General features: G+C 49.9%; 1 protein-coding gene across 3 annotated transcripts in view; it reads right to left on the bottom strand.

The window, feature by feature from the left end:
- Positions 1 to 18,805, bottom strand: part of LOC144120964 (phospholipid-transporting ATPase ABCA3-like) — a 77,233-nt gene that overhangs the window by 4,064 nt on the left and 54,364 nt on the right. For 2 of the 3 annotated variants that reach the window (XM_077653799.1, XM_077653801.1), the window contains 4 exons: positions 14,405 to 14,592; positions 13,531 to 13,704; positions 11,323 to 11,536; positions 8,237 to 8,533 (listed from right to left, as the gene is read on the bottom strand). In XM_077653799.1, coding sequence (XP_077509925.1) covers positions 8,384 to 8,533; positions 11,323 to 11,536; positions 13,531 to 13,704; positions 14,405 to 14,592 — 726 coding nt within the window. In that variant the 3' untranslated portion in view covers positions 8,237 to 8,383. Of the gene's footprint in view, positions 1 to 8,236; positions 8,534 to 11,322; positions 11,537 to 13,530; positions 13,705 to 14,404; positions 14,593 to 18,805 lie in introns of those variants that run through there. The other variant, XM_077653800.1, reaches the window with a different exon arrangement.

Here is an 18,805-nt window from a genome sequence, read left to right as displayed (position 1 = left end):
GCATCGCGGTTTCGGGCATGCGAACTGCATGGCTTTGGGCGGGCGAGACGATACTTCCTTACTTTCGACCATTCGCTGTTGTCACTCGTTTAATATCTTCTGGTTGGTCCGACTGCTCGCCCGGCAGACCCAGACCAACAGATTTTCGAACATGGCCAAGCTCGTTTTTCATTAAGAGGTCGGTGCGTGATTTGGTGGTTGCTTCTCCTGAGTAAAAAAACAAACAAAACAAGTTCGTTTATCGGTGTTGGGATATTTCAAGAGTCGATGCGTTTTATAGGGAGCGGTACCGTAAGGTGCTCACATCCGCACGAAGATGTTCGGCTCTGTTAGTGGTCTCAGATTTGTGTTGTCGAGCGCCGCCATAAAATGTCGCTTAGGAATATGAGACTGGCGCGCCCTCTGCCGGTGGAGCCGCGACGCGATGCCGCCATTTCTGTCTCGTTGCGTTCTGCGAGCTTCATCGTGTTTAGGCAAGCTTTCGGGTTGTACATATAAGACACAATAAAATACCTGTTGGAATAGTTAGCAATTGCAAACAATAACTTCTCGTGCTTATCGAAAACGTGAAAGAAGGAATAATAATAATAATAAAACAGGCACGAGGATGCTCTGTCGCACGTGTCTTGGTCAAGAGAGACGTCGCTCGATTCGGCGCTCGACTGTAATTGTAGCTTGGTTCGCCGTCTTCGCGAACCGAGCTCACCGAGTCGTCTGGCCCGAAGAAGCGCGGTTGTCTCTATAATAAAAGCATCCGGTTTTAGTCTAAAAAGAGATCTTTGTGTACGTGTGTAATACGTGAAGCAGGTGCGAGGAGATCGCTATAGTGATACGTGTGGAGTCGTATTGAGCCGCGCGGGTCTATACTCTGCTATACTGACTGTGATTCTGTTTTCGCTTTCGCCTCCCCCCGTCTTTCTCTCGGAGCGATGGTTGGTGATGGTTATTATTAAGGATAGCTATGTAACGTAGCTAATGCGCGAACAGTTTTCTGCCTTGCCACGGTATTTTTCGCTTGATAGTCAGCTTGTTCAAGCTGTGCTCCATTTACTTTTCTTTTTTCATCATTGTTTCTATAGGCTCCATTTTTCTCTGCGTGTGGCTGCTACACACGAATCTGAAGAGGATCTATACGAACACAATATCCGGGGTGTTTTGTGTTGTTTTCTTTTTTATTTTCTGTGGCGCCGTGTTCAAAATCAAGCTGCGTGCACGACAGAGGTGACGCATGACGCAGGAGTACACGTGACAGTTCCTGGGCGACCTGTCACGTGAGTGCACCTCTTTGGCTGAGGGCGCCTCTCTCCGTTTCCAGAGTACACGTCTTCCGTGCTAGAGACCACCGACTGTGCATCTTTTTCGTTTTATGTGTATGCGCACTCCATTACGGCATGAGTTGACTGACGCGCCGAGCGGTTAATCAAACTTTCTTCGAGACGTTGCTTGCCGAGGGGTGTAGTCAATCACGCTGTCCAAGTGTTCAACGGACAGCGCATTTTCGAGAAAAAACACGTTACCTTGTTTGTCGTTTTTTTTTTGCCGCGGCAGTAGAAGGATGACGTACTCAATAAACCAACCAGTTTGAAAGGCGCAGTGTGCCCTAGCCAGCTGCATTGCTATTCAACTTGTGTTCTAATTGTGTGTGTTAGCGACTAAATTGTGAACTTATGACGAAATCATGTGTGGCGATCGCCTGTTGGTCATATGGCGCACCTTATCTCTCTTTTCTTTTTTTTTTTGCCGAATGCTCCTGTAATTTCAGACTTCATGCGGGCAGCCGCGAGCAACGTGCCGCACACGACAAGGCGCAAACAAACGTGGCTGCCGAACGTTGTCTCTCAGCGAACAGGTTTACATGCCCAGACTGCGGGCTTCCGCTGAGATTTTCTTTAACATTTCTTTTACAAATATTTAGCTTTCAAATAAATTCACAGCTTCCTGGCGATTTTGCAAAATCGGGTTTCAACTGCGCCTGCGTGTCTACTGAACTTTGATGCTTCGCTTGAACCCTGTATTGGGTGAGCCTATTCTAGAAAAAGGAGGAGTTTGGTTTTGTGCGCTCCGACAAATCTTGCGATCTGGGTGCGAATTTGTGACACTCACATCGCAATAGCCTCTCCAAACCTGCAGTAGCGACGGAGCCAGCGCTGTCGGGCGCTTTGATCGAGCGCGAAGCGTATGTGAAACTTGTGTACGGAGGGGGGGGGGGTGCCTCACTTGTCTTTTCCTGTGGTAAATGCCGCCTATTATGGAGTAAAAAGTACTCCTTTCTGTTTAGAGTGTATATTGGAAGCCACGGGATAAGGACTGAAGCGAGCGAACGCGTGGAGAGGGTCTTGCCAGGCACTCGGCAAGAGATCGATTTCTGACCGATTCGATACGATATCATCACCGCCGTCATCTTAGTATCGCAGCAGTTGAGACCGCCTTTCTGGAAAACGCCTGTGGTGTACGAGAATGCGAGCTGGACGCTTCTCTGTCGCACGCAGGATTCACAAACCAGTTTTGCAGAGAAAAAAAAATTGAGCAAGTCCGTGACCGAATGGGAAAACCGAATGGGGAGCACACTGCGAACGCCTGGAAGGACGAGGCTGGACTAACTATACTGATTTTTAAATTGTACAAACGGACCAGGAGGCAAAAAGCAGCGCATGCGCAACGCGCTCCTTCAAATCCTCCGAAACGAAGAAGCAAAAAAAGATCAGACGAAATTGATCAACTCGTGTCACTAACAAAACTACCACGACCAATGAGCAGTGCCGTGCTTCAAGAAAAGGCTCCCTTTTCTCTCTCGGTGTCGAGCGACTCCACATTGACGCTTGCTCCTGAGTTTCTTTTTTTTTTTAAATCATTAGAAGCCTCATCGGGAAACAAAAATTGTCGTTGGTCATAAAATTCGTTGATTGGCTGAAGAGGTGTGACTTCACCGAAACGGGCAATTAACATTGGCTGGAGAGAAGTTACGTCACGAGACCGGAAGTGACGTCACTTTAGGTAAAGGCATCGGCGGCTTTTAATCCTAGCTCATTGCCAACACAGAATATAATTAGATGTCCCTGTGTTTTTGTTATTCACTCGTTTTCACATTCTGAACTCGGAGCTTACCCAAGACAAAGACGGTATCCGCGATACGATACGCCCGACTGGCGTCTCGGCACGCTTGCCTCTGCAGGCGCCTTGCGCCCACGGTTTGCTATTTAAATCTATAAGGACTGTGTGCAAAGATGAAAGATCATGGAAGTGCCACTTACTCTCTCTTGAAAAAGGAAAGGGAAAAGCGGAAGTAAAAGCCTACAAATGGTTCTCTTCTTTGTTTTGGCCCGTGTGGGCCTACACGCGAGAGTATAGGAATTGTTGTGCAGAACTTTGACTCTTTGCCCGCGTAAGACGTGTGACGGCTTAGGTGTGCTGCATTCTTGTTCGAAAAAAAAAAGAAGTCGTCTATTTAGCGAATCCAGAGATGTCTATCCACGGAATCCCTGCTTGTCTTCCGTCGAACAATGGGGGTTAACAGTAAAAATACACAAGGCTTGACACTTCTATGCACCTTGTTTATTTCTTGGCTCGTTCTGTTTTGTTTGTTTGTTCTTTCCTTTGTGTACATAAGATGCGAAATGAAATAAACGACTGTTCTGCCCTCTTCTCTTGAACCGTGCTGGGTCTGTTTCCCTGCGTGGCTGACGCTGCCGCAGCTTCGGCACGTGTTCTCACCCGACTTTCGCCGGTGCGCTATCATCTGTACTGCGCATGCGCGACGCTATAGTGCACAGACTCCCGGCTCTTTTTGAGGGTGTTTAAATGGCGATTTGGACTCCAAAACATTTCAGAATGCTACGTGAAAGGTGGCGTACATCTCGAGGGGAATCAAAATTATGTGCGTATTGGTAATTTTTCGTTTAGAAAAAAAGATGATTTCGAGTCAGGAGTTTAATAGAGATTTTGACTCTCAAAAATTTTATAATGCAACTTAATAGGCCACACAACACGGGGGGAAAATAATAAATTCATTTATTTTCGTGATTTTTAAGTTTGATTGTAAACTTTTTTTATTTCCAACAGTTTGAGAGGGGCTTCAGGCCCCTCGCCTAAACGATGGCCAGAAGGTCTTGGCTCCTGGTGGCGTCTTTGGCCAGTAGACGACCTTTGAGCCTCCGCATCGGAGCTGAGTAGGAGAGCCTCCCATTGGTCAAGCGAATTAATATTTTTCCCTCCCCGGGGGAGGGGGGGGGTGGGGGTGGGGGGGGGCGGCAAGAGGTCATTCTTAAAGAATACGGCTGAGATCCGCTTCGTCGTTAGCACGACCGGCTTTATTACGAAGTAACAAATCCGGCCGTGGCCGTTACAAAGTAAAAGGTAAAAGTAATGTTTTGAATGACCTTCAACGACCTTGAATCGGCAAGCAGACTCGGCTTGGCGTCTGTAACGTTGAGTGCGTTCCGCACACTGGACCGGCAACGCGCCCACCCTGCCACGCTGCAGGAGGCGGTTAATGATTGATCGCGAGAGGTCGGTCACCCAATGAACGCTGCGGCCTATTGGGGAAATGAAATGGCGCAGTATCTGTCTCACATATCGGCGGACGCCTGAACTATGCCGTAAGGGAAATGGTAAAGGAGGACTCACAGAAGAAAAAAGAAAGTGCACAACTCAGCCTTGCTTTAAGCTATACGTGGCTTTGGCATTGACAACTTTGTGGCAGAAACGCGGCACTGAAGCTATAGGCTGTCGGCGTTCATTGTGTTCATTGGCGTTGGCGTTGACAACCTTCTATAATGATTTTGAGAAAAGAGCGCATAACTGGCTGCCCAGGTCAGTGGACGCCTCAATCGCGCTTTGAGGTATTGTACGTGGCCGTGGTGAGAGGGGGAGATGAGGGCTGCATGCATTAGCGCTGACAACGTTGTGGCAGACACGCGGCAGTGCAGGCCGCAGCACTCATTGGGTGACCAACCTCTCGCGATCAACCATTAATTTAACTGCCATGATGGCAGGGTGAACGCGTTGCCTATCCAGTGTGCGGAACGCACTCAACGTTACAGACGTCAAGACGCGTCTACTTGCCCGATACACCACAGCTTTCGCTCTCTAACCAGGTTCAGCAGTACTTGAACCGCAGCTAATCTTTTTGTAGCGAGAACTACACTGGGCTACCAGTCGAGCATTTCGCGGTACATGGGAGAGGAAAATTGTGCGCATGCGCCGTTGCCATGGCAACCGAAGAGGAGCAAAGTGCGGCGTGCGCTTCGCCGTCGCCGCGGCCGCGCGCCCGTTCCACCGTCAAAGCCGAGCGTGACGTCAAGCGGATGAGCAGTTGTGCGCATGCGCCGATACCACGGTAACCAGAGAGACCCCACAACTGCGCCGCGTTCTTCGTCGCCGCACGCCGCTCTATCACCCGAACCGCGCGTCGCATGCGCAGGATTGCGTATAAAGGGCGGAGATGTATATAGTGGGCGTCTGTATCACAATGTTTGACATGCATGCAGAGAAGGAGAGTCCAGCCGCTGCTAAACGGTGGTATAGACAAGAGAAGATAACTCTTCCGATCCTGATGTTGTCGCCTGGCAGTTGGCTTGAACCAAATAGGAACGCTGGAGTGTGTGTGTACGTGAAACAATGTATCACCGTTGTCAGACATCTCCCTTCGATCGTGGCGAATAATGGTGAAGCCTGTTGTGTTCGGCTTCTGGAAAGCGGCATTATCATCCAAGGAGTCTACGGGGCACCGGAAACATCTGTCAAGCAGACGATTGATGTGGTTGCCACGTGTATACCAGCCTACGGCACGGCTTCACACTTGTGACTTTCGGTGATTTCAACATTAAACAGGACTCTCTTAGTCAGTGTATGAGAGAAAAGTTTTACTTTAGCTTCGGACCCTCACGTCCAAACTACACCCAATAGAGCTTGTATACTAAAGAGGCTCTACCAAATCGAAATACTGAGCGACAAAATTTAGACCGCTGCATGCTAGTTCACAGATCATCGGGCAGTCTTCGTCTCTGTCAAGCAAATTGAATGAAATATGTGGGTACCAAATGTCTCTCATTTCTAAACATACAGTGACAACAAGCTCAGCCAGGGAAACGTACCTCTCGCTACGTATATCCTGGCATAGCCGAGCTAAGCCGCTGCCAATTTTTTTAAAAAGAGCATGTCGGTACATAGCTTGCGCAATGTTCAAATAAGTGCAAGCTATGTATAACGACATGCTGTTTAAAAATAAAAAAGTCTTTAGTTGAAAGGGGATTGGAACCGCTGTCTTACGCGTTCAAAAACAAAACGCTAAGGCATTACGCCGTCTAAGAAACTAGGAACAACGCCATTAATTGTGCTCTTACCAATTCTTGCACAATCTCGTCTTAAATTTGCACGCATGCGCAGTACCGAACGCAAGTGTCCATGTACACTAATGCCAGAACCATTTGGGTAGAGCCCCAAATGCGGAGATGACGGGTACGTGACGACAGATGACCGCAATTTCCTCTTACGTCATCTCGGCTGAAACTGCTTGCCTTTGCATCAATCGACGCAAAAGTGAGTATCACAAAACCTTCTACCGAAACAGGCGGCTACGCCAATAACGCGATACGAGAAGGCAGCGGCGGCGTTTGGAGTTTTTTTAAGCCACGCCCATTCAGACATGTCTACTTTATGGAGGCTCCCAGAATACGAGCTCTAGTGCGATGCGAATGCAGTCAGGCTGCGCGGACCGTAATTGCGAATTTGACCTGCATTATGTGCAAGCGTGAAAACTTCTGCACAACATATCTCTTACTGCACACAAATTATTAAGAGGGCGACCGACTGATAAGTCAGTCAGGCATAAAACTTTAATATCGGTGGAAGTGATTGATTCTTTTGACCCCACCACCGACTGATAAAACGCTGCCAGCCGAGGTCAGTTTCTCTGCTAGCCGCGAGCCTATTGCCGCGCGTATAGGCTAAGCCCGCCGTGGTGGCTCAGGGCGCTCCGCTGCCCAGCCAGAGCACGCAGGTTAAATCTATGCCATGGTAGCAGAGTTTCGATGAAGGCGTGACGCAAACGGCTTTCGTGTGTTGCGAGATGTCAGATCCTTAGGCGGCCGAAATTATTTGCATGCGTGACCACTTCTCCGCGAAATTTCCTGCACACAAATTAGGACGGCGCATTGCGGTGAATGTTTCTCTTCATTCTTTCGCACTGTTCCCAATAATTTCCTCGCGGTGTGGTTCAGATCTACATCGAGGAGCAAGACCGTTACTGCGACCTTTTTCCTCAAAATTTTCTGAACCTATCTTCAGCTGTATATAAGTTTGTGGGAGCCCATGGCTCCGCTTATCAATATTAATCAGACTGCCCGGAATTGTGCTGCAACATAGACATCCTGAGCATCGACTCACCGGTGCGCGAAGCCTACAAAGACAACGAAGTAACAGCGGTGGAGTGCTCACGCTTTGATCGAGAATATATGACGCCACGATTGTGCGCTGCCTTACGGAATAAAGATTTCAGGGACCTATGGATACAACACATTCATTCTGCGTTAAAATAATCTCAAGTACATCGGGCAAACGGCGTTTTTTTTTTTGCTCAAGTTACACAACTTACATACGCGATGCCTTGAACGATTAAGCCTCTACAAACAAATTCCTCTATTTATTCGCTACGGTTTATGATAGTGGAGGACGCTGTTCATGATGATTCTATTGCCCCTGCAGAAAGGAACCCCTCCAGCTGCACATTTGCGGAGAAGCTGTGTCAGGTGGTGCCTTGCCATCACACTAAGCGCCGACACAGGCTGCCAAGATCAGCCAGATCATGAGTACCGCAGGCTACAAGTGATGCTGTGGCTATGAGGTCGTCGGAGAGCCCTCTCTTGCCGATCACCAAGCCGTGGACGCAGCACCAGTCTGGGGACACATGGGCGGAGTGTCCGCAGCCGCAAGGACAGCCCATGGGCCGCCGAGGCCATCATTTGTGGCATTTTCTCTTCCTTTTAAATGCAACTTTGAGTTGCGGATAAGTTGTCTAACTCCGATTTCAGTCCACATTCTCGAAAGAACATGGGTGCCCCCAAACGAGACACATTCACACACGGTCACCGCAAGAAAGCGTCACAATTAAACTTTGCAGAAAAAGGAAAAGACACGAATTGAAGGGCCGCAAATGCACAACGTGAAGCTGAGTGCATGTCTCAAAATATAATTACGAATGCTGAAAAAAAAAGTGTCATAGATGTTGCGAAATGCGGGGAATTACAATAGTAACATAAATGATTAGCAAAAGATGAACGCACAAAAAAAAAACGCCCTCCCCCATGCGGAGACTGTCGACGATGGCCGCTGCTTCGTGGCGCTGTCGTCGCCTTGCGCGCGCTGTCGGTCTGGGCCGGAGGTGCCGCTACGTTTTGGCGAAGGCCAAGTAGACCTGCTCGAGCGTGGCCTCGGAGACGAGCACGTACTCGCAGCGGAAGCCCTGCGTGAGCATGTCCACGCACGAGAAGACCTCGCTCCAGGGCCGCTTCTCGTACATCTCGAAGCTCAGCAGCCCCTGCGTGTCGACCGGAATTCGCCATTTCCATCGATCGCATCTATCATCATCATCAGTCTACTTGCGTCCACTGCAGGCACGGGGAAAAATAAATATTTGGGACAGGTCGTTACCTCACACTTTTGGAATCCGGACGCGAGGGCACTCCCTCGCTAGTTGGCCGCCGTCTGAGCGCGCTTGCGCATGCGCAGACGATCATGCAGACGACGACGCTGCGCCCACCGTTACTATTGGCAGGGCCATCGGCCAAAGACTCCCAGCAGTCCTTGCAGAAACACGCGACTTCCGGCACATTTTTCGCCATGCAGCTCGGACAAGCGACATCCTCTCCTAGGACTAAAGGCCCTGCATTAAGTGGCTTCCACTTACACTCCCTGCCCTGCGCCCACGGCTTCCCGCGGAGACCCTAATCTCGTTTTGCACGAAAATAATTTGCTGGTCACTGACCAATGTCAAACAGAACATTGACAGGCGAGCGTACAGTGCAATGCGGGTATACATGCGACAGCATTGATTTTTGAATTTCTCTTGGCTTCTCGGCGTCGCTGTTATAGCTCGGAGGGATCTTGTTCCTCGCATTGGAGCTCGCGCCGAAGACGCTGCTGTTTCACTTGCCCAGAGCGACCGGCTGCTGCCGCGGTGGTTTCGGCCTTGCCCGACGAGGTGGTTGGAAGGAACGTGGTGAGTGAGCGGGCGAAAAAATTTGAGAAAATAAATGGTTGTTGTCTCCCGATGCGTGTGGCCCTCAGTACAGGAAACAGTCCAGGTCCCCGGCGGGAGTCGACAATACGCACGTCCAAACGCTTTGAAAGCAGAACGCCTGGCACGACGCGATGAGGCTACAACGCACGCGGAAATCGCGCTATCGGGGCCCAGCACGTAAGTATCACGCGTGTCACTCAGTGACGTCACGGCGCGCGTCGACCGCTCCGGAACTTTTTTCGTTCCGAATGTCACACCAAGAGCTCTGTCTGCACACGTGTCACAACTTGCCACCTACAGGGGCAGTACACGGGTGCACCATCTACCATGGGAGATACACGGAATAGCCAGCTGCGACCAGCCACCTGTCATGGTTGGCAGCGAGGCCATGGTTGGGAGGGGAAGTGGAGCGAGGTAAATTCCCCTCTCCACTTGCAGGAGAGATGTGGAAGGTGGCTGGCAGAGGAAGAACCCAGAGCGTGCGCGGCTACCATGTAAAGAGGAGGTTCTGATGCGGGCGGAGGAATGTGCTTCCTTACGGTGCATGGTTGGCACGCTCCCACTACGAGGCTCTTATGCACTATCACATTGTTGCAGCAGCTAATTGTAATCGGGTGTGCTCGAAGAATTTGTTTCGCTCCCTCCTGAGACGTCCTTGGCTGCGTCTCCGCCTCGCCGCTGTAGGGACGATGTGGAGGCGAGCTTCATATATGGACACCTCAACGTCACGACCTTAGCGAAATGGGGCCATACTGCTGTCACGTTAAAACAGTTGCCGTCTCGTGTTCCGTACGTAACCCTTGTTGAAAAATCTTTTGAAGAACGAAGGTTCCGTTAGGAGCCCGAAACGTCTATTAATGTCTTTTTTTTTTCAGTTGTCATTTGCCTCGCCCTGAGCAGACAGTGCACAGTAAAACGCTCGACTGCACCCTGAGGCCATCTGCACACCTGACTCTCTGCCACCCGTGCTACGTCTACCTTCTCTTCAAATCCACTGCAGAGCAAGGCCTTACAGGCGACTTAGAATAGACACCCTAAACACAACTACGCCTATATGAGTGTAAAAAGGGAGTAAGTTGTCTCCTAGAGCACTGCCTTTTGTAAAAGGGACTGCACTAGAGGACAGGTTACTCAATTTCTACTCATTTGTGGTTTAAGTGTGCAGTGCCCTCAAAGCAAGCTCAAGAATATTTTCTGCAGCTTGTTGCCACCCACCATGTAAACATGGGTGGCATACAGGCCACGTATTCAGAAAATCTAATAGAGTGGCTTTCACTGCTTCCAATTATAACTCCTCAACACAACACTGGAGGACGCGTTGGTGGGGGCTGATATCTGCCTGGCTGTCCGTAACAGCTGCACAGTAGGCTGTACATCCGGCCAATTCTTTAGCAGTATAGCGCGACCGTCGACCCGACCCGCCGGATTCTCAGAGCCTTATCAGGGTGCAGAGCAGCGAACCGAGCGATAATAGGTGCAACTGAAACACATGCGCTTATTTTTGCTTGTTTCACCGCTCTGCAGCGTGATAAGGCGCTGACAAGCCGGCGGGTTCACGGTCGCGCGATACTGTTAAAAGCCACTATAACGTGGAATAAAAAAAGGCCATAAAGATATATAAAAGAAGGCTATAAGGGCCAATATAACGTGGAATACTCTGTTGGCTTAGAGCCTTCTAGGTTTAGCTCTCCTTTCAAGGAGCATTCGGCCGTCATACAAGAGAATAAGGGAATAATTAGAATTAACACCCAGCTAAGATCTGCGCCACTTCGAACCATGAGATATTAAGAGCAGGGTCCCAAGCGGCTGAGCACCCGCACGATACGGTTTGTGGTCCGTATCATCATCATCATCGTCGTCATTATCATCATCAGCCTGAAAGGGTACAGTAGCTGACCTCCCACTCAACGACAAAACCTTTTTTTTTACAGAACTGCATCGAACTTGACAAAGCATTGAAGGGATCGAGGCATAGTTTATCTCATCCGTGGGGATTTAAAAATAAATATTACGCTTCCGTGCCAATACGGTGATCCCCTTCACCCTGCTTCGATCTGTACGTATGCGCCCGCAAAGAACACACCGACCTGGTGGTAGTAGATGACGCGGCATTCGGGGAACAGCGCCCTCATGACGGACTGCACCTCGAGGCCGCGTTGCTTCTCGGTCTCGTCCAGCTGGATCTTCATCATCATGCCCTCTCCGAACTTCTCGCGCAGGTGCTCGATGGTGCCCATGCACTGCACCTGGCCGTCCACCAGGATGGCCAGGCGGTCGCACATCAGCTCCAGCTGCTGCATGCTGCGGAGAGAGGGCGCCACTGTACAGGAAAGGTATTCACGTGAGGTCACGGGCGCCGTTTTGTTGTCCAGTGCATAGCTTCATCAGTGCACGCCTGAGCAGGAGGCGATAATCCCATTAGACACGCCTGCAGACTTTCACAGTGCTCCACAGACAACAGAATGGCGGCCGCTGCGACGTCAGGAAATATTTCCTATATTCTCGAGCCATCACTTTTCGCTCTATGGATGCCGCGATGTGACCCTGCTGAGTTGCCAACGGGCCCATAGACACGTTTCTACCGTTTTACTGTACAATCGCTCTGTGCAGAGCACATGTCATTACCTTGGTCGGATAGTGTCTCGATTGCATGCCGTATAGGAACCAGGGAGTCTATAACACATTTTAACGAAGATCTGCATGATCCCTGGAAGTGGTAAAATGGCGAAAAGATGGTATAACATCATAAACAAAACACAGCTAGCAAAAACGCAAGGTTTCAATTAAGTAATGGGGCTCCTGATTAGATATTTTTTGTTGTTTCGGAACAACTAGCGATCTTCAATGTCTGCGATGAGTCTACGAAGGCGGTTCAAACTCAAAAAGTTCACAGGAACACCTAATTCCATTGTGTGTTGGCAATGTGACAGCACTAGCAGCTGCTGATGTCTTGACCGAACGTCACTTTCGGTCTGGTGACGACTCGTCATGCCTAGTGACGTCACTTCTCCGAGTCGGTGGGAATACCCCCGTATGGTGACGTCAATTCCTTCCTGCCAATAGGAGCTCTGTCCGGTGGGATCACTTCCCTCCAGCCAATGAGATAAATATATGACCGACCACCGCGGTGGCTCAATGGCTAGGGCACTCGGCTACTGAGCCCGAGTTCCCGGGTTCGAACCCGGCCGCGGCGGCCGCGTTTCGATGGAGGAAAAACGCAAGAGGCGCCCGTGTGCTGTGCGATGTGAGTGCACGTTAAAGATCCCCAGGTGGTCAAAATTATTCCGGAGCCCTCCACTATACGGCACCTTTTTCTTCCTTTCTTCTTTCACTCCATACTTTATCCCTTCCCTTATGGTTCGGTTCGGTGTCCGCCGAGATATGTGAGACAGATACTGCGCCATTTCCTTTCCCTAAAAAACCAGCCTCATGGGGCTTCTAATAAAAACAAGACTGTCGCCGGCAACTGCAGGGAGTCGGTAACGAGCCCACCTAATCGCGCAGGCACACTGAATTGCCGTCCAGCACTTCCTCCACTTATGGAGGAAAAACGGTAAGGCGCCCGTGTGCTGTGCGATGTCAGTGCACGTTAAAGATCCCCAGGTGGTCGAAATTATTCCGGAGCCCTCCACTACGGCACCTCTCTCTTCCTCTCTTCTTTCACTCCCTCCTTTATCCCTTCCCCTACGGCGCGGTTCAGGTGTCCAACGATATATGAGACAGATACTGCGCCATTTCCTTTCCCCCCCAAAAACCAATTATTATTATTCCTCCACTGTGCTTGAGGATGCCTCTTTGCGCTCACACAAGAACCAACAATAGTGGCATGATTGTTTCCCTTCAAAGCCACTCAAAGCAATGCACCAACTCGCTGAAGCCTTACTAGCTTCTAAAAAACTTCAGAACCTTAAATGACCTCAGCTGTGGCCTAGTGGTTTGAGCATCCGCCTCGCATGCGGCAGGTGCGGTTGTCGATTCCCAGTGCCGCCGGGTACCCGCCGGTGATACAATGGGTACAAGCTTTCCCCTGGTCTGGTGCTCGGCTTATTTAGGGTGAAATGCTTGGGAAATGTCTCTTTGACCCCACCTAGTGTAGATGAAAACACCTTGTGCCATGGCGCTCTTTGGCCAAAGCTGCCCTTGCGCCATAAAAATTCATCATCATCATCATCATCAGAACCTTAACTGAACCCAGAGCGATGCTCCAAAACCATTTAAAGGTGTCTAAGGGTCATTGCTGCAAGAGAAGGTATGCATATATGCGGAGTGCAGTTACCATCGAAGTGGATACACACCTGACCGAGGCGTAGATTATGGCGGCTCTGGACTTGTCCCGGATGTCCTTGAGGATCTCGACGACCCTCTGTCGAGTTCCGGTGTCGACGCCCTGCAGCGGCTCGTCCAGGAAGAGCAGGCTGGGTGCGCCCACCAGCGCCACGGCCAGGGACAGCTTGCGCTTCTCCGATATGCTGCGCATTGGGAGCGTCTAGCCTGACTCTCCAAACAAGGGACCCCTAAACTAAAACCAACATCAGCAAGTTGGAAAAAGTACAGAGAAAGGGGCTAAGATTTACTTATAACAACTTTAAACGAGCTTCAGTTAGTGGTGTATTAATAAGAGCTAACTTGCCATCTGTAAGTCAAAAGGGTCGTCTCAGCCGCCTTAAGTTCTTATTTCACTTAATTAAAGGGCACTATAAAAGCGACCTTTCCGAAATAACCTCCTCCTCAACCGGATATGCTACTAGGCAAAGACAGTCCTTAACAACAACTACATTTCAGCAGCGCAATAATTGTTATATGTTTTATTTTTTTCCACTAGAACAGCAACTGACTGGACTAACCTCGGTGTGAAGTTATGCAGCCATCACCGATATCGTTTGCTTCCCTCCTTCGGCAATGTTCTTTGATACTGATGTTTCCTTTAATTAGGTATTTTGCTTCAATCTGACTGTTTATTTGTGCTTTGCCATTGTATTGCGTTTTATAGTTTGTTCTTCTCCCACCCTGCTAAAATCCCCAAAATGTGGGGTTGTAGTATATATTAATAAATAAATAAGTAAATAAATAAAACTCTCCATTGGGCGCACTTGGACATCGTCATGAAGAAGGAACCTATACCCCTGGCCACACGAGCACGATTAATTAAAAGCTCCGAACAGTGCAGACCCGAAGTGTGCTGGGTAGTCGTTTTTCTTCTCGAACAGGTTGCAGGACTTGAGCAGCTTGTCAATGTAGCTCTGCTCGCTGCTCCTGGGGACGCCGCGGAGACGTGCGAACAGCAAAAGGTGCTCGGCCACGGTGAGTGAGGGCACGAGGCCCCCCTTTTCCGGGCAGTAGCCGATCTGGGACTGCCACTGCACGTAGAGAGGGAACAATGCATCGCCGCCTCTTTGTCCGCGTCGCAAAAGAAATCTCTACGAAGGACCCATGAACGATGGCAATACCCGCTGCTCTTGATTCTGAAAGAAAAAAAAGTGTGAAGCATATGTTGTATTCCATTAAAGGGCAACTGCATAGGTTTTAGGAATCGACGAGCTTAAAGGGGTCGAATTCGTGAAACTTGCAGGTAAAGCATGCGAAGTCCTTTTGGGCTAGCATTTGAAGCGGTCACGTAATCGTCGATTAAAATCGTGATGGCTTTCAAGCTTCTCCGCAGCACATATATAGCGTCAAGAGGCGGGTGCATGAAGTCATCCAAGGCACCGGTACATATCCCATGCACAAACGCTTACTTTGAATGTGGTGGTAAAACTTTATTAGATGCACTGAGGCGGGTTTTAGAGGTCAGTGGAGGGTTTCATCGCGCCCTTGCCTGGGCAGTAGTCCTCATTTCGGGACACCATTGGCGGTAGCCGCTGCCCCGCACTCTTTGGACCAGAACCCTTTGGGACTCCAGGTCCGAGCAGCCGGACAAGGTCACCTCCCAGCCCTCTCTCGTTGGCTGATTTACTATCTTTATTTGCGGATATCTCTGGCAGGCCCGTACCATATTATATGCGTCTGCCCACATCTCATAAAATTTACAGTACCCCGAAAAAGTTGGGTCTGTGTGTTTTAGAGTCGCAGGGCTTAGAAACGACCCCGTTTTCCTGAGTTTGTTCATCTCAATCGCTACCTTTAGGAGACAATGATCACTCCCTAGTGTCTCGTTTCGCACTAGGGAGAGGTCCGGAAATGTGTCACGAGTCACGCTGTTTCCTATTCTGATCATATGAAGAGGATCTGTGAGAATTGTGAAACCCATGTCAGTAATAGCCTCTGCTAATTTCCTGCCTTTAATGTCTTCCTTATGGTACTCCCATTGATAGCTGCAGGCGTTAAAGTCCCCCACCACTAGTAACGGTGCCATACCAGCTATTCGAATGGCCTTGTGAAAGGTCTCCGAGAAAGTGTCCTTGCGTCTTTGCGGTCTACTATATATGTTTAAAACAAAGGCTCCTTGCTGGAGACGCTTGTTCAGAAGGATTGGCACGAATGTGTGCTCGATTTCTTGTTCTAATTGTAAATGTACACTGTTGGCCGTACATTCTTTATGTGCAAGGATACAGGTGGATGGATTTACTTGGTGAGTGTTATACGATCTAATTTTGACTTCTGTGTCAGCGTCTTGTATTGCAACAACTTCCGGCATCCTTTCTAAGGTTTCCTGATACTGATATAGTGTATCTTTTTTCTTTTTAAAACCCCTGTAATTCCACTGTATAATTTGTAGCCTGTACTTATTTCTCCGAGATTTAGTCGCCATTTCTGTTAGTTTTTCTCTAGCTTGGTATTCCGCTGGCGTACCACATACGGTAAGGGTCTGTCGCTACTCTCTCTCAGCTTCCTGTCAATTTTGACCTCTCAGGCACTGAGCTGGGCCTGCATTGGCTCTATCAGATGTTTCATCATACTTTAAATTATGTTTTGAAGAGTATTTCCTACTTTCTGAAGCAGTGTCGCTTCTAGCTCTTTCATTTCTTCTCGCACTATTTTCCTTACGTCCTGCTCTGTTATGCGTTGATGTGCGCTCCGTATTGCCTGCGACTCGCCTCGTTCGATGCAGACATGGGTTCTTCGCCACTAATGTCGCCTTCCTCGTGCAAAGAAGATTCCGACAAACTGCACTGAGTTCTGATGCCGTTAATTTCTTCCCTTAGTTGCTTAATTTCTTGTTGAAGTTTGATATTCTCTGCCTTCAGCGATTGTACAGCCAACGAAGGAGGGGAGGAAGGGACTAGCGACCTTTGCCCAACTGCTCGCCTGCTTTTAAGCGCCGGCAGACGGCGCAGCGTTCGCTTTGGCATTTCCGCTGGCGCGTCCCCCCTGGGCACCTCTGCCTCCTTCGCCTCCTCCGGCGCGTTGCTGATGATGATTATGGATTTTTATGACTCAAGGGCATCTACGGCCAAAGAGCGCCATGGCACAAGGTATTTTCCATTTCTCAAGGTGGGGTCAAAGACCCATTTCCCAAGCATTTCACCCTAAAGAAGCGGAGTACCAGACCAGGGGAATGCCTGTACCCATTGTATCACCGGTGGGTGCCCGGTGGCACTGGGGATCGAACCCCGCACCTCACGCATGCAAACCGGATGCTCAACCACTAGGCCACATCTGCGGTTCCGCCGCGTTGCTGCTGCACACCCTTGGATTGGTCCTTCCTGGCTCCTCCCGAATTGTTTTCCCTTATGCTGCAGCAGCCGCCGCCGGCGGCCGCCCCGTGGCCGCCAGGACAGCCGGGCTTGCGATGTCTGCATTTTCCGAAGCACTCCGCCGATCCCGTGACATGGGTTTCTCCGCAGATGAGACAGATGGGTTCGCATTCGTGCTCATCCCCCGATTTGGCTTCCCCACACGCCGGGCATCGGTTTCGGTCTGTACTGGGGCACACGTCCACTTGATGGCCGACCACCCCGCATTTCGTGCAGGCCGCGGTAGTTTTCCGGTATAGAGTCGAACCGGTACAGCTTCGTTCCAGTAGAAGATGTGGTAAGGGACGCGGTGTCCTTCAAAGGTTGTCACCGCCACGTTTGTCTTTCCTAGCTTCCGTACGTTGATTTTTGCCTCGTCCGAGTAGATGACTTACGAAATTCCTCTCTCGGTCACCTCCGGATCCAGTTGAATTACTCCGCGGCAGGAGTCCTCGATGGGCTTGGGGTATGCCTGGACTGCTCGCTTCTTGCCGTTGAGTGTGAGTTTGAAGGAAAACAAAAACCAACGGCACCGAAGGCAAAGCCCGCCGAGAGTTGTTTGGCAGAATCAAACGAGGCACAGCACGGTGTGGTTGACGACAGCAGCAATTTGAAATCTTACCTACCGTGACGTCACACCAAGCTTGCCCGCATTCCTTCGGTGCATTGAGGAGAAGCCCTAAATTCAATCACCGATTACGCTACTGTTTTAAATGCAAGAGCAAAAACATTTGGCATGCTTTACCTACAGACAATATAGATTTCAATCCTTGAGTGTAGCGGAATTAAAAAAAAACTACGAAGAGGTTTTTAGAATTAGATTATTTTAAAGGAGCCGATTGCAGGTAAAGCGTGCGAAATATTTTCGTTAGCATTTGAAATGGTGTGCTCTGTCAAGCTGCTTTACGGCCGCTTTCATTCAATGCCTTTGCCGTCATGTACATAATGACGGCAAATAAAGAGATTATTATTAACAAAATGGCGTTGAAGTTCAGGCTTCTCTGCGTTGCACAGAGAGGACGGACGGAGGCCGCAGTGATGTCACGTACGGCGGCGCTACGTTTCCAGCGAAGAAACGGTTGTTTCAAGGAAGAAAACAAACACAATCGAAGGTGACGCTCACGAAACTTTACTCTTTTGCGGCATCGGAGGACGCATGGAAGCATGTAGGCGAAAGCAGCGGACATCTGAAATATCGGCAACAATGACGTCACCACCAGCTTCCTCGTGCTCCTCCAACACACTGAGGAGAAGCCTGAACATCTTAGCGGCTTTAATCGGTGATTAGGTCATCATTTTAAATGCCAGCGCAAAACTGCTTTGCGTGCTTTACGAGCCCATCTCTTTACCACACCCACCGCAGTCTCCGATCTACCCCCTTAACATCCGCCTCGCACCCATTCCGTGCAACATGTTCGCGCACATGCACGCAGGCCACCGCCAAGACTGTGCACAGTACCGCAAGCCAACCTTGGACACTGCGACGGTGGCCTGCATAGATCCCTGCCTCAAGGAAACCGCGGGACCCACAGCCCATACATAGCCCTCCACCTTTCCCTCGCCCTCTACTACCAGCACTCACGGAACTGGCCCGTGTACCTCCCCACCCATTACACTCGCCCCGTAAGTACACGTACGGAATCGCCGATGCGATCAAACAATTTACCACTCTACCCCTCGCCCTCGCATATGCGTAGTCTGCACAAACTCGCACTCTACGTGCTTTTCATGAGAGAGCCCTCGCATAACCCTACTCGGTCGGCCTTAGATGCCGCACTCAGCAGTGAGCCCATTACCGGTGACCCTCAGGTGGATCCCTGGTCACATGGGCATTCCCGGCAATGATCTGGCTCTCCAGCTTGCCTGCGATGCTATACACTGGGTGCCGAGGATCCCC

The sequence above is a fragment of the Amblyomma americanum genome, chromosome 2 (genome assembly GCF_052857255.1).
Source record: "Amblyomma americanum isolate KBUSLIRL-KWMA chromosome 2, ASM5285725v1, whole genome shotgun sequence".
NCBI classification, from domain to species: domain Eukaryota; kingdom Metazoa; phylum Arthropoda; class Arachnida; order Ixodida; family Ixodidae; genus Amblyomma; species Amblyomma americanum.
This window is presented reverse-complemented; position numbering and strand designations above follow the sequence as displayed.